Genomic DNA, 20480 nt, shown 5'->3' on the forward strand with positions numbered 1-20480 from the left:
AGAAGGAGGGTGGATTGGCAATGCCAAATTTTTTATATTACTACTGGGCAGCCAACCTATACAAATTGATTTTCTGGCTTTCTGATATGTCAAGTGATGAAGCCCCACTTTGGTTGCTGATGGAGCAACACACATGTAATCCAGTATCTCTATGTTCACTGCTATGTGCTCCAGTCCCAATCAGCAAACATTATTCTACAAATAACCCAATTATCCGTGGATCACTCAGAATATGGTCACAGTTCAGACTTCACTTTAACAGTAAACAAGCGTTACCTTCTGCCCCTATTCTTTTGAATCCTTTGTTTCCTCCTTCCCTTATAGATTCAGCATTTCAATTGTGGTCCAGAAATGGAATTAGCTGTGTTAAAGACCTTTTCAAAGACGGCGTATTTATTTCATTTCAACAGCTAAGAACAGACTTCGAGACCCCTCAGTCTAATTTTTTTAGATACTTACAGGTCCGTAGATTCATTAAGAAACATTTCTCTCCTTCATTGAACCGGCCAGAAGGGGGCTGGATAGATGAGTTGTTAAATATGGACCCCTTTCAAAGGGGTATGATGTCCATTTTATATGAGATCATTCAAAGAACCGCCTCCCCATCTCTGGATCATATAAGAAGGCAATGGGGGGAGGAACTGGGAATGGAGATATCAGATACAGCCTGGCAGTGTGCACTCAGTGTGCACAGAGTGTTGGTACACTCATCTTCTGTATGTATCAGACACGGACTTTTACAATTTAAGGTGCTTCATAGGCTCCATTTGTCTAGGAGCAAGCTGGCTAAAATGTATCCAGGCTCAGACTGATCTTGCCCCAGATGTGGTTTGGAACCAGCAGATCTAAGTCATATGTTCTGGGGATGCCCCAGATTAAAAGGTTTTTGGATAGACATCTTCACAACATATTCATCTATCTGTAATAAAGATATAGACCCTAATTCCCTGACTTCCATTTTTGGTGTAGTATCAGAAGAAATGCATCTATCAGCTAATCAGTTAGAAATTATTGCCTTTTCCTCATTATTGGCTAGACGCCTGATTCTTTTCAGTTGGAAAATGGCAAGGCCACCATCTCACAAACACTGGGTATTGGAGGTGATGTCTTATCTTAAACTTGAGCATCTTAAGTACACCATCCGAGGCTCCTCTGTGAAGTTCTATAGGGTCTGGCAGCCCTTCTTATCCTACATTGCATCATCATGGGCCGTTTCATAATTGAACATAATTGACCCCCCCCCTTTTGTGTGTGTGTGTGGATTATCTATTTATTTACTTATTTCTTTACTTTTTATCTTTTTATTTATTTATTCATTTATTTTTCTCTCTCTTTCCCCTCTCCCCCTTATGGGGTGTGTGTTTGTAGTTGTGGTTTGTTGTGGAATATGTGTTTTAAGAAGAATGTCATATGTTTGTGAGATTGTGATTCTTGTGCAATACTGAAAATCAATAAAAACATTTGAATAATAATAAAGTGTGGACATGAAAAATAGGGGATATAGTTAAGAATATATAGGGAAAAGTAGGGAAAATTAAATGGTGGAAATCACAAATGAAAATAACTTGAAAGTCAAGTGTCAAATATATGTCTATGTATGTATATATAAATATATATGTATATAATATAAACATATATATGTAGTATCAATATAGCAGTAAATATTATAAATAATGAAAAATAAAATAAAATAAAAATAATAAAAATAGTAATATAATATATACAAATATAAAACTGCTATACAAACTAAATATAAAAAACAAAAACAAAAAAAATATAAAAACAAAAATATAATACACTAATATAATACAGTACAACATAGTGTATGTATATGTATATATATATATATATATATATATATATATATATATATATATATATATATATATATATATATATGTGAAAAATAGAACAATATAAATAAATATATATGTGTAGACTTTAATATATAGAAGGTACAGTATATGCATATATGTAGATAAAAAGGTCAACTTTGAAATGGTGTAGCAAATGAATACGAATTGAATAATGAATAAATGAGTATGTACAGTGTGCATATGTAAGATAAATATATAAATATATTTGTAGATGTATATATAAGGCAAATATAAATGTCCAATTGGACAGGGAGTAAAGTGTCAGTGCAGTGTGCACAGAAAGATGTACGGAAAAGATGTACAGTGAGAGTGTTATTGTGTGTACAGAGTATTGCAGAGTACAAAGTAGTGCAATTATTGTATGTGCAACAATCAGCTGAGGTAGAATGTTATGTCGTGTGGGGGTAAGTCCAGAAAGTCCAGATTCTAGGTGTACTGGTTGAGGGCCCAAATGGCCTGTGGGAAGAAGCTCCTCCTCATTCTCTCTGTGTTCGCCTTCAAGGAACGGAAACATTTCCCTGACCTCAACAGAGAGATGAGTCCATTGTTGGGATGACTGAGGTCCTTCATAATATTCCTCGCTTTGGTCCAGCACCGCTTGCTATATATAGTGTCCAGGTCAGGAAGCTCGGTGCGGATGGTATGCTCGGCTGATCGCACCACCCTCTGGAGAGCTTGCCTGTCCTGTTTGGTGCTGTTCCCAAACCAGGCTGTGATACTTCCCGTCAGGATGCTCTCAATGGTGCAGGTGTAGAATGTCTTTAGCACATTTGAGGGCAGTTTAAAGTCCTTCAGGCGTCTGAGCTGATAAAGATGCAGCCGGGCCTTCTTCACCAGGGTGTTAAAGTGACAGGACCATGTCAGGTCCTGCGTGATGTAAACACCTAGGTACCAGAAACTGTCCACTCTCTCCACTGGGGTCCCGTTGATAGTGAGGGGCTGGTAATTCCTCTCCTGCTTTGTGCTGAAGTCCACTATCAACTCCTTAGTCTTGCTGATTGTTTGAGGAGATTGTTGACCTGGCACCATGTCTCCAGGTTTTTAATTTCCTCTAGGTAAGCCGTCTCATTGTTATTGGAGATCAGGCCCACCACCACAGTATCGTCCGCAAACTTCACGATGTTGGTGGAGCTGGAAGTGGCCGCACAGTCAAAGGTGTACAGTGAGTACAGCAGGGAGCTCAGAACACAACCCTGGGGGGCTCCAGTGCTGAGGGTGAGTGAGGGTGAGACATGGTTGCCCACCCATACTGCCTGAGGTCTGTCTCGCAGGAAGTTGGAGATCCACCGACACAGGGATGGGCTAAGGCCCAGGATCTCCAACTTAATGGTGAGTATGGAGGCAATTATGGTGTTAAATGGTGAACTGTAGTCGACAAACAGCATTTTGACATAATTCCCCCTTCTGCTGTCCAGATGGCTCAGGGCTGCGTGATGGAGGTGTCCAATGGCGTCCTCAGTAGATCGGTTAGGACGGTACGCGAACTGTAGCGGGTCCAAGGTATCAGGTAAGGAAGAAGTGATGAAGTCTCTGATGAGTCTTTCGAAGCACTTCATCACCACTGAGGTCAGGGCCACTGGGCGGTAGTAGTTCAGGCAGGCGGGCTGGGGTTTCTTGGGGACAGGAACAATGGTGGACCGTTTGAAGCACGTCAGGATTGTAGACTGTTCCAGGGAGAGGTTGAAGATCTCAGTGAACACAGGAGCAAGCTGGTCAGCACAGGCCTTCAGGACCTGACCCGTGATGCCATCTGGTCCTGCTGCCTTCCTGGTATTCACTCTCCTGAATGCCTTTCTCACGTCGTGCTCCGAGATGATGAACGCATTGTCCTCTCCGGCATGCTCCTCGTGTGTGCTGCCTATAGCGCTGTTAGCACTACTAACGCCGTTAGCGCTTTGAGCTGCAGCCTCGAAGCGAGCATAAAAGGTGTTTAGGCTCGTCTGCCAGAGAAGCGTCCGCATTCACCGATCTGGAAGATGGTGTTTTGTAGTCCGTCATAGTTCTTAGTCCCTGCCACAGACTCCTAGAGCCACTCACAATAGAAACTATTGTGACTCTAGTTTCTGTCCATGCGGCCCTCAGCCTGTTCCTGACGCCGGCTCGTTTCCCCCGGGGCTGCCGCTTTTTAGTACTAAAAGGCTGATCTCCATATTGTACTCTCACCTAATGTCTTTTGAAAACCATAGCCTGGATAAAATAATGTCTAGATGGGAAGCAGATCTGGGCATAAAGCTATCTGAGGCCTTTTGGAAGGAGGCACTTAAAAGGATCCACTCATCATCACCCTCTGCTAGATTATGGCTTATACAATTTAAAGTTTTGCATAGGGTCCATCTAAGTAAGGCTAGGCTTGCTGGAATATATCCTGGGTCGGATGCTTCTTGTGATCAATGCTCTCATTCTCCAGACACCCTGGTACACGTTTTGGTCTTGCTCTGGACTTAAATACTGGGCTTTGGATTTTAGGACCCTCGGAGATGCTCTTGGGGTTATGTTGAGGCCCAGTCCTTCAATAGCAATTTTGGGAACACCAGATGATGCAACAAATGCCACTTTGACTACTAGTCAGAGGGACATCATTGCTTTTACTTCTCTCCTTGCTCGTTGGAGAATTTTGTTGAGCTGGAAATGTTTCTAAAACTAGAAAAGGTCAAATTTACACTGAAGGGTGTCACAGAGGCTCCTACCTCAGCCTCGCAACCACGCCCTCAATCACTGGAATTCTGACACCACACCTGACACTCATTATCACTCACATTATTTAACACCCTTTCACCACACGAGCAGCGGCTAGTATTAACGTTACATTCGTTTCGTATATGCTACCTTCCCGTACCCTGTGGACTTTAAGCTAAAGTTCCTGCCTCGTCTCTCCCTGTGTAGACGTATCTCCTGTTCTCTACACGCCACTCAGATAAGACTCTAAGTTACGTTTTCAGTTCTACATCTGTTTTGCACTTTTTGGCTGCACAATAAAGGCAGTGTCACTTGACTCACTATCAGCTCTCCTGTCTCTGTTCCTGGGTCCCTGTGACAAAGGGCTTAGTAAATAAGTTTTACTTAAAATGGAAACCCATTTTGTAATACTTCAGGAATCTGAAGGAATTACCTAACAGATCATTTGTTATGTGGACACGTGTTTGTGTGTGTATGCATGTGCATGTATATATTGATCTTTGTTATTTCTTTGCCCCTTTTCTTTTATCTTTGATGTTGCGGCTTTGTTTCACAGTTTGGCCGATTTATAATTCTATCTCTCTTTTGCTTTTTAGACATGCATGGGCTTATGTCTAAATTGTGGTGGCAGCAAATAAGGCAAATTAGTGTATCTTGTCTTCAAATGTGCAGTCCAATTCCTTCAATAAAAAATAAATAAAATCACACCTCGTTATGTCACATTGCTCAACTTTTTTGTGATTTATGAGAATTTAGAGAAATGTGTATGCAATGCACCTTTTTCACTCATCTTGGACACCACTTAAAAAATCAAGAGACTGTCAGTTGCCCTACAAAAAAGATTAAAACTTGTTTAAAAGTGCATTTTGAAAATTACCGCTGACCAGCCATGAGACACATTTGTTGAGGCTGAGACATTACAGAATGTTTCAAGCCAAGATTCAAATGACACTAACAGGGATGAGTGTGTAGATGCTGAGACTCTTGAACATAAAATTGCATCTCTTTTTATGCATTCAGTCATTATTGCATTTTTCTAAAAGTGCTTTCAGAAATTTCTAAATTTGTAAAATTGTTGTAGAATTGAATAATATTCTGCACTTTTCTAAATGTCATTCCCTTCAAATAATGAAAAAGGTGCTTACTAAATGAAGGAGTATTTCCTTGTAATTGAGTCAACTGAATATACATATAGAAGGACCAATAAAAATACCTTTGTTTTTGTTTCAGTCATTAAGGTTTTAGAGACTTTATGAAGACAGTCAGATTTTTCAAATAAGTTAGTGTGTAATTCAGAAGATAAGTCTGGTACAGAACTTTTCAGTATTTCAAACTTTTGGGTGTGCAAGAAACAAGTATTTCGCTAAGTAAGTAAGTGGCTCTGGATAAAAATTCATAGAATTACGGCTGTCTGCTGGGTTGTGCTTAATCTACCAGCCACTCTACCTTGTCCTTAATTCAGCTGGCTGCCCTTGGAAAGATAGTTGATGTTAAACTGTTTGGTTGTATGCATTTCTTTATCCACTGATCAAGGATATAAAATCTATAGAAAGGGTTTAGATATGTTTGTAAAGTGAACAGTATTTTTTGTCTCTGCAGATACTGTAACCCTGGGGCTCACAGCCTTGCAGGCTTTCATGAATCTTTCAATGTTGAAAGGTTTTGCAGATTTTGTTGTCTTAATCAATGCGATAGAGCAACTATTGAGCCAAGGGTTTTTCATTTGAGAACTGTACAGCAAAATACCTTTGTGGAGGAGCTTAATTTGTCCTACTTCCATCCAGTTACTGGATTTCCTCCAGATTTTTTGTATGACTTCTTTGAAGGTTTAATCCTAGTGGAATTGTGTTTATGTCTTAAAGATCTGATTAGAAAAGGAATAATTACATTTGATGGACTGAACAGCCGTATAAAATCATTCCCATACAGGTTTTCTGGTAAGGACGGAGAGCTACAACAAATTACAAAGGCCAATTTTGCAACAGGAAGAATCCGTGGCAATGGAAGTAAAAACAGGACACGTTTACTACCTCTTGTGATTGGGAGCACAATTCCAGAACAAAAGCCCTCATGGGAAATATCGATGGACCTTAAAGTCCAGATTACTGTGTATTCTTGTTAGGAACTACTGGGACAATTCACTGCCAGACCACCAGAGGGGGTGCTGGCAGGTATATTGCTATACCTTGTTGAATGTCATGTGGTTATGTCATGTGTCGTGTTACCTGTTTACAATTTGCTCCTAATGTGTTGCCTTATGTATATCTGCCCTCTTGTGCCAAGTCATTGTTGTTGCATTTGGTTCCTTGGGTTTGTATTAGGTTATTATGTTGGCTTGAAAAAGCCAACATACTGTTTTCCTATTTAAGCTTATTCTTGTTATCGTCACTATTTATTAGTCTGATTGCGTAAGCAATCATACTCTTGTTATCATCACTATTTACTCTTGTTATCGTCACTATTTATTATTATTATTACGTTTCCTGGGCGGGCTACTAGTCCTAAACGGTAATAACTAAAAACATGGTTCCAACGCTAAAATGTTAATCATGTTATGCTTAAGTGTGCTACTACTTTTCATGCTGATAAGTATTGTAGTTTATTTTATATTAATTTGTACATGCATTTTCACGGACTTTACTTCCTGGTTTCCGTACAGTCCGGTCTTTCTCGACGATTTTCGGTAGGTGCCGTAAACAAGTAGATGTCGTAAACAAGCATGTAAAACATTACTAGTCCTAAACAGTAATAGCTAGTAACATGGTTCCAACGCTAAAATGCTGCTTAGGTGTGCTATTACTTTTCATGCTGATAAGTATTAAAGTTTTTTTATATGGATTTGTAAATGTATTTTTCATGGACTTCAGACCGCTGCTGTGTGTGTGTGTGAGACGTCAGCTTGGTTCGTTTAGACTTCATATTGTAACTGTAACTTTAGTTTGTGTTTATTATTCGATAATTTTTTGCAATAGTTTAAGCATGTAAAGTTTTTATATATGTAACAGAGGCATGCGCTAGGTGCCATGCAGCGAGTTGTATGAAGCATGTTTCAACTTGCAATAGTTTAAGCAACATATCGCTTACACGATAATAGCTAGAAACATGCTTCCAACGCTAAAATACTGCTTAGGTGTGCTATTAAGTTTTTTTTAAGGATGCATCGTCTTTAAACTGTTCCTACAGCTTGAATTCTTACTCTACAGCCACATAAACTACCTTAAACGTTTTAAACTGTGACTTTAGCTTTAAATATTATTTGAACATGTCTTGCAATAGTTTAAGCAACATATTCGCAATCACACTCGCATTTTCTTCTGGAAATGCAACATTCTAGTTGCATTGGTGCTTGCTATTCAAAGCATCACTATTACTATTCCTCAATTCTGGTATTCCCGGTACGGAAGCTCAAAGTGGAATTTTTTCCCATAGACCTCCATTATGAATGGTGGAGGGTTCCAAAAGTTTTGACATCACAAAAGTATTGGCACCCTATGTTAAATGATTAAGTTAAGGTTAATGCTCACGCTATCGCTAATGCTCATGCTAATGATAAGGTTAATGCTAATGCTAGCACTTAGCGTTACTGCTAGCATTAGCATTACTATAACATTAATGCTAGTGCTAATGCTAATGCTAGCGCTAAAGCTAACGTTTATGCTAATGCTAACATTAATGCTAATGCTAACGTTGATGCTAACATTAATGCTAACGCTAATGCTAACGTTAATGCTAATGCTAACGTTGATGCTAACGATAATGCTAATGCTATCGCTAATGCTAACGTTGATGCTAATGTTACTGCAACATACACGTGATGTATCAAACCGCTCAACATAATGAGGGGAAGTGCGTCACGGACAAGTTTTGCCACGGCAAGCACCACTCACATTTTCTTCAGGAAATGTACATGTCTAGTTAGTGGTGCTTCCTATGCAAAGCATCACTATTACTATTGCTTATACTTATTATTAGTGGTGCTTGCTATGCAAAGCATCACTATTACTATTCCTCATACTTATTAGTGGTGCTTGCTATGCAAAGCATCACTATTATTATTCCTCATACTTATTATTAGTGGTACTTGCCATGCAAAGCATCACTATTATTATTCCTCATACTTATTATTAGTGGTACTTGCTATGCAAAGCATCACTATTATTATTCCTCATACTTATTATTAGTGGTGCTTGCTATGCAAAGCATCACTATTACTATTCCTCATACTTATTATTATTATTAGTGGTGCTTGCTATGCAAAGCATCACTATTATTATTCCTCATACTTAATAATATTATTATTATTATAATTCTTCTTCCGTACAAATTTTGTCCGCTAACTAGTCCCACACCGTTTGTCGTAGACCCACGAATGAGGTGTCAAATCGTGCAGCTTGTTCAGGAAAGATGTGCTATGACTTTTATAAGCGATCGGAATAACAGTATTCCCGGTATTCCCGATCAAACGCCCCAAAAATTCCCATAGAAATGAATGAGCGGAATTTTGAATCCTCAAAAAAAAAGGTCACAGAATTACTGCAACATAGTCATGTCACATATCACAACACTCAGGACAATGAGGGGAAGTGAGTGACGTGTATCCGGTTTACGTCACATCACGTCACGTGACTCCCACCCCCAGGAATTATGGGAAATCGCAAAATTACAGCTACATAGACATGTGACATATCAAAACGATCAGTACAATGAGGGGAAGTGCATGACATGAATCTGGGTGCGGTCACATGATGTCACGTGACCCCGCACCCCAAATAATGGGTAATTGCAAAATTACTGCAACATACACATGTGACATATCAAGCCGCTCAGCACAATGAGGGGAAGTGCGTGACGTGTGTCCAGTTATCACCTCCATGAACTCAGGGATGAGTTTTGGCACAGCAAGCACCACTCACATTTTCTTCAGGAAATGTACGTCTAGTATTATTATTACAATTCTTCTTTTTCTTCGGTACCAAATTTTGTCCGCTAACTAATCCCGCAATTTTTGTAGTAGACCCACAAATGACGTATCAAATCGTGCGGCTTATTCAGGAAAGATGTGCTATGACTTTCATAAGCGATCTGAATTACGGTATTCCCGATCGATCACCCCAAAAATTCCCATAGAAATGAATGGGCGGAATTTTTAATCGTCAATAAAAACTCACAAACTCACTGCAACATAGTCATGTCACATATGGAAACATTCAGGACGATGAGGGGAAGTGAGTGACGTGTATCCAGTTCACGTCACGTGATCCCCACCCCCGGGAATTATGGGAAATCTCAACATTACAGCTACATACACATGACATATCAAAACACTCAGTACAAAGAGGGGAAGTGCATGACATGTATCCGGGTAAGGTCACATGACATCACATGTGACCCCGCCCCCCAAATAATTGGTAGTTTCGAAATTACTGCAACATACACATGTGACATATCAAACCGCTCAGCACAATGAGGGGAAGTGTGTGACGTGTGTCGAGTTTTGGCATGGCAAGCACCACTCACATTTTCTTCAGGAAATGTACATGTCTAGTATTATTATTACAATTCTTCTTTTTCTTCCGAATGAAATTTTGTCCGCTAACTAGTCCCGCACCGTCTGTCGTACACCCACGAATGAGGTGTCAAATCGTGCGGCTTGTTCGGGAAAGATGTGCTATGACTTTTATAAGCGATCGGAATTCCGGTATTCCCGGTACGGAAGCTCAAATTGGAATTTTTTCCCATAGACCTCCATTATATATGGTGGAAGGTTCCAAAAGTTTTCACATCACAAAAGTATTGGCACCCTATGTTAAATGATCATGTTAAGGTTAATGCTCATGCTATCGCTAATGCTCATGCTAGCACTTATAGTAATGCTAATGCTAGCGCTAAAGCTAACGTTTATGCTAATGCTAACATTAATGCTAGTGCTAATGTTGATGCTAATGCTAACATTAATGCTAATGCTACCGTTGATGCTAACATTAATGCTAACGTTAATGTTAATGCTAATGTTAGCGCTAACGCTAACGCTAATGCTAACGCTAAAGGTAATGCTAATGCTAACATTAATGCTACTGCTAATGTTGATGCTAATGCTAACATTAATGCTAATGCTACCGTTGATGCTAACATTAATGCTAATGCTATCGCTAATGCTAACGTTGATGCTAAGGTTATTGCAACATACACGTGATATATCAAACCGCTCAGCACAATGAGGGGAAGTGCGTCACGGACGAGTTTTGCCACGGCAAGCACCACTCACATTTTCTTCAGGAAATGTACATGTCTAGTTCTTCTTCTTCTTCTTCCGTACAAATTTTGTCTGCTAACTAGTCCCGCACCGTTTGTCGTAGTCCCACGAATGAGGTGTCAAATCGTGCGGCTTGTTCGGGAAAGATGTGCTATGACTTTTATAAGCGATTGGAATTCCGGTATTCCTGGTACGGAAGCTCAAAGTGGAATTTTTTCCCATAGACCTCCATTATAAATGGTGGAGGGTTCCAAAACATTACAATGTTTTGACATTACAAAGTATTGGCACCCTATGTTAAATGCTCATGTTAAGGCTAATGATAAGGTTAATGCTCATGCATTTCAGGAAATGTACATGTCTAGTTTATCATACTGTTTGGTTTGCTTAATGCTTATTGAAGATAATTGAACTGTTAATAGATTTTACAGTTTTATTACTGTTATTGTAACATTAAAAATAAACATGTCATTTGAACTATTTTGTCGGGATTCTTTGTGTGTTAAACACAAATTTTTAAGTTTTTATGAATTTAATAATTTATAAAATTATTACAAAAGATAATTTGGCACAATATGGAATTCCTAGTACATATGAAAGTCATTTGAACAATAGATAATTAGTTGGCACGTTTTCTTCAAAACTAGAGTTTCAGTTAGCTGTATGTTGCCTTGAAATTTTGAGTTGCCATGTCTGCTTCCCTCGTCTGACTCCATGATTACCTTGTTAGCTGGTGTGCTACAAATACTAATGTTAATATGTCAAAATCATTCAATAATATAATAGATTAAAAGACTGTTTTGACATATTAAATTAATATTTAAAAATTTTGTTTAGAAAATGTAAAGTTGTCTAAAATGCAGCAATAATTATGAATAATTCACTTCATATAATTTTATATAATTTTGCATCACAGTTGTTGTATTTTACACTTCCTGTATGTACATTTTACACTTTCTATATACATATATACACACACACACCTTACTTCATTTATATTTATTATATTTTATTCTATTTTATTTTTTTGCTTACTGTGAACTTTTTATATTTTATATTTCGTATTTTAGTATAATTCGTATTCTTATTTTTTATATTTCGTATTTTTAAATTTTATTTTTATATTTTATCCTTGTCTTTTGCTCTGTCCTTATTCCTTTTCCTAGGGTCATAACAGTCGTTATGCATTTCAACTGCATATCATACTGTGTACGATTATGTATGTGACTAATATAATTTGAATTTGAATTTAATTATGCAATATCATGTATGATATCCAGTAAATAAGGCTTAGCAGAAAATCTGACAAACGGAAACATTGTGAGGTAATTTCTTTTGCTTCTAACAGAATGAATAATTTGTTAAAATTGACTAATGTCTGATTTGATGACATATTCAGTTATGTAGTCAACTGTTGAAACTTTGATGTTTCTCTGTGTTCAAGTCCACCATATATATCACCATCAAATGTATTAGGTTTTTAGTGTAGAATACAAGGTGTAAATCTTATCACACTGTCATTCTGAGTAATGGCAGTCCATCAAGCAGCAAACAGAAAACAAAGCCAGAAAGCAATTTCTTTGCATGATATAATTGTGCTGTAACAGTTGCACTGGAATTTCTGAGAAAAAAATATCTTGAAAGCATTATTAACAAATAGGGAATGCTTATATATAGGTGCTGTAGATTGCAGTACCCTAGTTGTATTTTTACCAAAATCATGAGTGCCCATTTCAGTACCCAGCAAGTTGCAGATATGATTACTTCTGGTGTCCTTGAGGAAGAAGATAACACTGATTTGGAAGAGGAGGAGGAAGATGATCTAAAGAAGAAGATAGAGAAGAGTACAAGCCAGAGAATGATTCCTCATCTTCAGATAAATCCCCCAAGCTGACAAAGAAACTTTTTTTGACAAAGACCAGGAAAATATCATGGTCTTCTTTACCATATGGAAATCATGGCAGAATGGCAGCAGAAAATGTGATGAAGATGACCCCAGGGCCAACAAGATATGCTGTTTCCCATGCCCAGGGCATCGTCTCAACATTTTTCATGTTCATTGCACCAGACATCGCAAAAAAGCATCCTAGAAATGACCAATCTACATGGCTTCCAGAAATATGGACACAAGTGGAAAATTGTGGATGAGACTGTAATGCATGCCTAAATAGGGTTGTTAATCCTAGCAGGTGTGTATAGGTCCAGAGCTGAGCCTACATCTAGTCTCTGGGATGCAGAGAGTGGAAGTGCGATTTTCTGTTCCACAGTGTCAAAGAATGTTTTTCACACAATTTTAAGAATATTATGGCTTGATAATCATGAGTCAAGACCTGCAAGATGAGTGATAGACAAACTGGTTGCCATAAGAGAGGTCTGGGAGAAGTGGGTGGAGCACCTGCCATACCTCTACAACACTAGGCCTGAAGTGACAGTGGATAAGCAGTTGGTTCCATTCAGATGTGAACTTTTATGTAAATTTTTATTTTCATATCTGTAATTAAAAAAAAAATTATAATCTGTAAATTAGAATGTTGATTATCTTTTGTGAAAAGGTCACTGTCCTTTCTGGCAATATATGCCCAGCAAGCCATCAAAATATGGCATCAAAATATAGGTGTCCTGTGATGCACAATCCAGCTATGCTTAGAAGATGCAAGTGTATACAGGAAGCTGACCAGTGGAGGCCAGAGAAGAATCAGGGGAAGCGGGTTGTACTTGATGTGACAGATGGACTGAGGAGTCACAATGTCTTATGAACTTGGTCAGCAGCTGAGACAGAGAAAGATCACCATGGTTGTCACAGTCAGAAAGAACAAGTCTGAGCTGCCTCCTGCATTACTTGCAACAAGGGGGAGAGAGGCCTTCTTCTCAAAGTTTGCCTTCACCCCCACCACCACTCTAGTTTCTTACCTCCCAAAGAAGAACAAGAATGTGGTCCTCCTGAGCACACAAAACAGCAGAGATCAGTGATCGTGAGGACAAGAAGCCAGCTATTATTCTGGACTACAACCACAACAAAGGAGGTGTGGACAACATTGACAAGGTGACTGGAACTTACACCTGCAGGAGGATGACTGCATGCTGGCCCTTAGTCATCTTTTATAACTTCATTGATGTGCCCTACTACATTGCCTTTGTGATCTGGAGCCAGATTGACCCTGCCTGGATGCCTGTCAAGTGAAACAAGAGGAGGGTGTTCCTGGAGTAGCTGGGAAAGTTACTTGTAACCCCCCCAAATTCAAAGAAGAGAGCATCTCCCTTACACAGCAGCCTCTGCAGCACTAAAGCTGTTCAGGGTCCTGAATCTTCTTCTGTTTTATGTGAGGCTGCAGCTGGGGCAGGCAAGAGGAGAAGATGACAATACTGTACTCCCAAAAAGGACTGTAAAACAAACACTATGTGTAAAAAATATATCTGCAAAGTCCATGCTCACACACTGTCCTACTGTCCCACATGTGCTAATTAGGTCCGATGTGCTGCCAAAAGGTTGGTATATGTTGTATTTGTATTTATAGTCAGGCTGTTGTTATTATAGTTACTGTTTGCCTGCTTGTTTCCATTCAATAAGATGCATTCAGAAATCCTTTCTGCTGCTTTAACTTTTATGAATACTGTCTTACTAAAAACCTTTTACACTTATGCAGGTACCTTTAGCAGTAAAAAAAAATAAACATGTACTTTAGTAAAAAATGAATGGTGGCCACTGATTAAATATTGATAAAATACTGCACACTAAGGAAATGGAAAACCTAGACATTCACAGAGTTTGAGATGAATAATGAGGTTGTTTCTTCATGCAAAGTAGATTTGAGGATTGAAATTAAATTTAGCTGCTTTACTTTAGAGATTAAGTGAAGGTGTGTCATTTTTGACCCTTACAACATATGGAGTATACATAATTCTTAGACCATATAAGTGTTAACTGAGGCAAGTGAGGCCTGCAGTTCTTTAGATGTTGTTCTGAATTCTTTTATGAACTCCAGGATGAGTCATTGTTGCATTCTTGGAATTACTTTTTCAGATAGAGCCAGGTACGTTTGGACAGCTTTCTTTCTCTAAATTAATGAACTCATCATTTAAAAACTGCGTATTATATTTACTTAGGTTATCATTGTGTAATATTAATATTTGTTTAATGATCTCAAATCATTTAACTGTGACAAATATGCAAAAAATGAAAACAAAATAAAAAAATCAGCACTTCCTTTCTACTATTTATTTAAATTTTTTTGTGTGTGAAGGGAGATGTGCAAAGAAAGAATTTCATTGTATGGTCTAAACCACTGTGCACATGACAATATTTTTTGTATTTTTTTTTGTTTTGTATTATTTATTATATATTATATATATTTGTAAAATTAGAAAGATTTTAGGGGAAAATTTTTTTACAATAACCTGCTTGCATGTGTGCACACTCCTAAAGTAATAGTTTTTTGACACACCTTTCAGTTTTATTACACGAAGAGTCTATAAACATACACTATATTGCCAAAAGTATTCGCTCACCTGCCTTGATTCGCATATGAACTTAAGTGACATCCCATTCCTAATCCACAGGGTTCAATATGACGTCGGTCCACCCTTTGATGCTATAACAGCTTCAACTCTTCTGGGAAGGCTGTCCACAAGGTTTAGGAGTGTGTTTATGGGAATTTTTAACCATTCTTCCAGAAGCGCATTTATGAGGTCACACACTGATGTTGGACGAGAAGGCCTGGCTCTCAGTCTCCGCTCTAATTCATCCCAAAGGTGTTCTATCGGGTTGAGGTCAGGACTCTGTGCAGGCCAGTCAAGTTCATCCACACCAGCCTCTGTCATCCATGTCTTTATGGACCTTGCTTTGTGCACTGGTGCACAGTCATGTTGGAAGAGGAAGGGGCCAGCTCCAAACTGTTCCCACAAAGTTGGGAGCATGGAATTGTCCAAAATGTCTTGGTATGCTGAAGCATTCAGAGTTCCTTTCACTGGAACTAAGGGGCCAAGCCCAGCTCCTGAAAAACAACCCCACACCATAATCCCCCCCTCCACCAAACTTTACACTTGGCACAATGCAGTCAGACAAGTACCGTTCTCCTGGCAACCGCCAAACCCAGACTCGTCCATCAGATCGCCAGATGGAGAAGCGCGATTCGTCACTCCAGAGAACGCGTCTCCACTGCTCTAGAGTCCAGTGGCGGCGTGCTTTACACCACTGCATCCGACGCTTTGCATTGCACTTGGTGATGTATGGCTTGGATGCAGCTGCTCGGCCATGGAAACCCATTCCATGAAGCTCTCTGCGCACTGTTCTTGAGCTAATCTGAAGGCCACATGAAGTTTGGAGGTCTGTAGCGATTGACTCTGCAGAAAGTTGGCGACCTCTTCGCACTATGCGCCTCAGCATCCGCTGACCCCGCTCCGTCAGTTTACGTGGCCTACCACTTTGTGGCTGAGTTGCTGTCGTTCCCAAACACTTCCACGTTCTTATAATACAGCTGACAGTTGACTGTGGAATATTTAGGAGCGAGGAAATTTCACGACTGGATTTGTTGCACAGGTGGCATCCTATCACAGTTCTACGCTGGAATTCACTGAGCTCCTGAGAGCGACCCATTCTTTCACAAATGTTTGTAAAAACAGTCTGCATGCCTAGGTGCTTGATTTTATACACCTGTGGCCATGGAAGTGATTGGAACACCTGATTCTGATTATTTGGATGGGTGAGCGAATACTTTTGGCAATATAGTGTAGCACACCTTGACATGGAAATATTTTCCCATTCTTTTTTGAAAAATATTCTAGATCCATTAAAACCTGTGCACATCCTGTATTTTGGTCACACCACAAATTTTTAGTTGGATTCAAGTCTGAGCTCTGGTTAGGCTATTGCTGTAAATTTATTATGCATACTTTGGGTCATTGTTGTGCTAAAATGTGAAAAGCTACTACTACTAGCACACAAATGTTTTGCAGTATGACTAAATGGTATTTGTAGCTATTCATGTTTCCACTTCAATTAAAGCCCAATTTGTGGCTGAAGGAAAGCAGCCCCAAAGCATAATGATGACACCACCATGCTGTATTGTGGGTATGTTTTTTTTTTTGGTGAGTCACTATTTTGCACCAGCTATAGCTTTTGAAATTGATCAGACCATAACAATCTTTTGGCAAATGTTTTGGGATGATTTAGTTGAGCATGGATTTTTTTTTAAATGAAAATTATGCAGAGAGTAATCAGTACCATCGATCTCTTGACAGACTTCTTGGTAAGTGTTTCTTGTCTTTTTATAAATTTTGGTGGGCATGTCCTGTTCTTGGTGATATCACTGTGGTGCTCAATGTTTTCTATTTGTTGATGATGGCCTTTACAGTGTCCCAAAGTACATGTTTTGAAAATTATTTTATACTCCTCACCTGATTAAGACCTTTTAAGAAGTGAGACCCAGTGCATGCTTTATAGATAGATAGATAGATAGATAGATAGATAGATAGATAGATAGATAGATAGATAGATAGAGACAACTTTGTGATTGGATAGTACAGGTGCATAACAAATAAGCTCTTTGTGGCCTTTGATGGCTTCAGCAGTCAGATGGAACCAAATAGATATGAAGAAAATCCTAAATAAACATCTGTTTTTCATTTGTGGTTAATCAGAATAATTTATTTTATGATAGCTACATAATACTTTTGAACAGCAGATTTAATGTTATTGGTTTATTCTGAACACAGCCAATTCCCCATTTGGGCTATTGCAACTTTTATTTCCCCCTAAAATGTTGTAATTTCACATTGGGCTGGAAAGGGTCTGACACAATTTATCTTGTTTTTTCTTTTCTTTTTCTTTTTTCTACATCACAAAAATATGCTTATGTAGTCTATTTTATAGTATTATTTTGGTATACATATCTGTTAAAGTAGCCACATTTAAAATGCTCTTTTATTAAAGCGTTTTGTTTTAAATGAGAAAATGTTTCTTCAACACTAAAATTTGTCATCTAAATGTCACACCAGTGTAGGCAGAATCATTAGTGGAGAAGAAATTATTTGAACAAAAGCAAATTTTAATAACACTACTCAGAGTTGCCTTAGGCAGTAAGTTAACATTTTTTTAACAGGTGTCAGTGGTGATCAACACTAATATATTAAGTATTATAATAAGTGTTTTTTAACACCACACAGTGTCATATTAGCAACTACATTTTTAATACTTTAGACATTATACTTTTTCAATCTATGTAGAGTAGGACCACATGCTAATAAAGTGTTAAAATTAGATGTTTATGTAACACTACTGATTTTATAGCATAATTACGGAACCTTGGTGTAGAATTCACTTACATGCAGTGTAATATGCATTGGAAAGGGTAGCGGGCTGCTTTAGTTAGAACAGGCGAGTGATGAGTTCATCAGGCAACTAAGCGGAACTTTATAAAATCTAGTCTAACCCTTAGAGACGTTTTCATAATTATAATAACATGAATTCAATTACCCTTTCTTAATACTAGTCATCAACCTATTAAACAACCTTACTAACAGAAAATCTTTAGAGATTTTAAACTGAGCACAAGTGCAAACTTCGTTTGATGGTTGTGAAACGCAGGGGATCACGTGACACTTTCGTCAATCTCCAGTTATCCCTCGGGCGCACGGTAATTGGAGAATTTCACATTACAGCACTGCTAACCTTTATTTAATCAATCGCCTTATTCTCACGTTAACTAGGAGATTGTATGCGTCTGCGGGTCGGTTTAGACGGCGCTCCCGGCTAGGATGCTAATACACGGGTTTTTTCGCCGTGCGTTATCCATTCGTGACGCCAACAAAGCAGGCTGCGGTTTATCGCTTCTTAATCGTGGGGATCTCTCGCTCGAATAAAAAAAAAATGTAAGGTACCTACCGAACTCTGGTATTTTGTTCTCGAAAATGCAGAAGGGAATGCGACTCAATGATGGCCACATTACATACCTGGGTCTTTTGGCAAAAAAGGACGGCACGAGGCGGGGCTGCCTAAGTAAGAAGAGCTCGGACAACACGAAATGGCACACCAAATGGTTTGCGCTGCTGCAAAACATGCTGTTTTATTTCGAGAGCGAGTCGAGCTCGCGGCCCTCAGGATTGTATCTGTTGGAGGGCTGCGTGTGTGACCGGTCGCCATCGCCTAAGCCATCTCTCTCCGCCAAGGAGTGCTTAGAAAAACAGGTATGACTAAAAAGAGGACAGTTACTGTTATGTTTACTGTTCTAGTTGCTGTTCTAATTGTAGTTCCATAGTCGGGTAGAAGCACTAAAATGACAGTTTGATTTCTAAACGACCTTTTTTAGAGACCTTATAGTAATGGTAAACAAGATAATCAGTTATGACTGTGTTTTTCATGTATGCAGTTTATTTAAATGCCACGTCTAGTTTTGTTATATCTCCCCTAAAATGGGGTGGGGTGGTGGTTTGTGGGTCTGGGAGGGGAAGCTATATTGCACTGCACTATATAATAGAACGTTACATAATAAACATACACTGGATTAGATATTAATTATTCGCGTCTTAAATGATAAATTATCAGTTATTATTTATATTTCAAGGTTAAAAACAAACTTAGTGTGTGTTTGCTTAATTTATTATATCGGATTAATTGTCAAATTTTGACCAATTCCTGACCAAGTGTAGGCTTGATGCTCTTTTTTCCAAGAGAGAGAAAGATGCTGAGGAAAGCACTTGAATCTCAGAGTCGCCATCATGCGGGAAAATGGTGTCGAATTATTGTTTGTTTGACGAGGTCATTTTTCCGACACTATTATTAATAGCAGCATACCTTGGCAACCGTATCTTCCAAACCTTTCTGATACTGGGTTCAGACACACTCTTGGTCATCATTCATTCATTCTCACTAAAGCTTTGGCTATTTGTTATTCCATTATATTCCTCAGTTGATGGATATTTCTTATATAATGCTAACCCTTTATTATTATTGTTTTTTGTTTTTCATTTAGTTCGATTTTTGACAATAAATATAGATTTAGATCCCAGACAATGGTGGCACTTCCATAAGGCCAGGGGGCCAGTCCCAGTCCCTAATTAACCATTCAACAAATATTACTCTGCTGCTGTTTCATAACACCATTAACTTTTAAATTCTATTACTACCTCTATTGATTGTGTGTGTGTACTCATTCAGTTTGCAGTTCAATTCCGGGCTATTTATTCAGGTAGCGTAACCCTATATACAATACAGTATATGGCCAAAACTATGTGGACATCTGACCATCAGAGCCATATATGGGCCTTGCCAAACAATGACAATGCCCTTGAGAACAAAGTGGTCCATAAAGACATGTTTTGGGTCATTATCAAATGTGCTGTTGGGAACGGTGGCAATAGCAAAAACAGCTGGGTGGTAGATTTTAAAATGATCATGAAGTAAGGCAAAGTAAGGGCAAAAAATGCAATACATTTTGAAATAATCTTTTCAGAACCCAATTTTCACTGTTGGTGAGCAGGAGAGAAGGTGAGCACACTACAAATAGCAAAACTGCATTTCTCATGCACACTTAACAGCCTTAAACTCCACCCCAAAGCTCAATACCGATAATGCAATGCATCTGTACATTAATCCTTTGTAACAGTAGTGTACTCCAATGTTTTCTTTGCACATTTTTGTAGATTTTTTGCTTATTCACAAAAGTTAAACAGTTTTTCAA

General features: G+C 38.6%; 1 protein-coding gene and 1 pseudogene across 1 annotated transcript in view; both read left to right on the forward strand.

Moving 5' to 3' along the window:
- The first annotated feature begins 563 nt into the window (after positions 1–563).
- LOC131351497 (piggyBac transposable element-derived protein 4-like) lies at positions 564–14164 on the forward strand (annotated as a pseudogene).
- Positions 14165–18203: 4039 nt separating this feature from the next.
- Positions 18204–20480, forward strand: part of rasgrf1 (Ras protein specific guanine nucleotide releasing factor 1) — a 163379-nt gene continuing 161102 nt past the window's right edge. Inside the window, exon 1 of the mRNA XM_058387477.1 lies at positions 18204–18987. Within this exon, the coding sequence (XP_058243460.1) occupies positions 18712–18987 (276 nt within the window). The 5' untranslated portion in view covers positions 18204–18711. The remainder of the gene's footprint in view (positions 18988–20480) is intronic.

Source organism: Hemibagrus wyckioides, linkage group LG04 (assembly GCF_019097595.1).
Source record: "Hemibagrus wyckioides isolate EC202008001 linkage group LG04, SWU_Hwy_1.0, whole genome shotgun sequence".
In the NCBI taxonomy this organism is placed as follows: Eukaryota; Metazoa; Chordata; class Actinopteri; order Siluriformes; family Bagridae; genus Hemibagrus; species Hemibagrus wyckioides.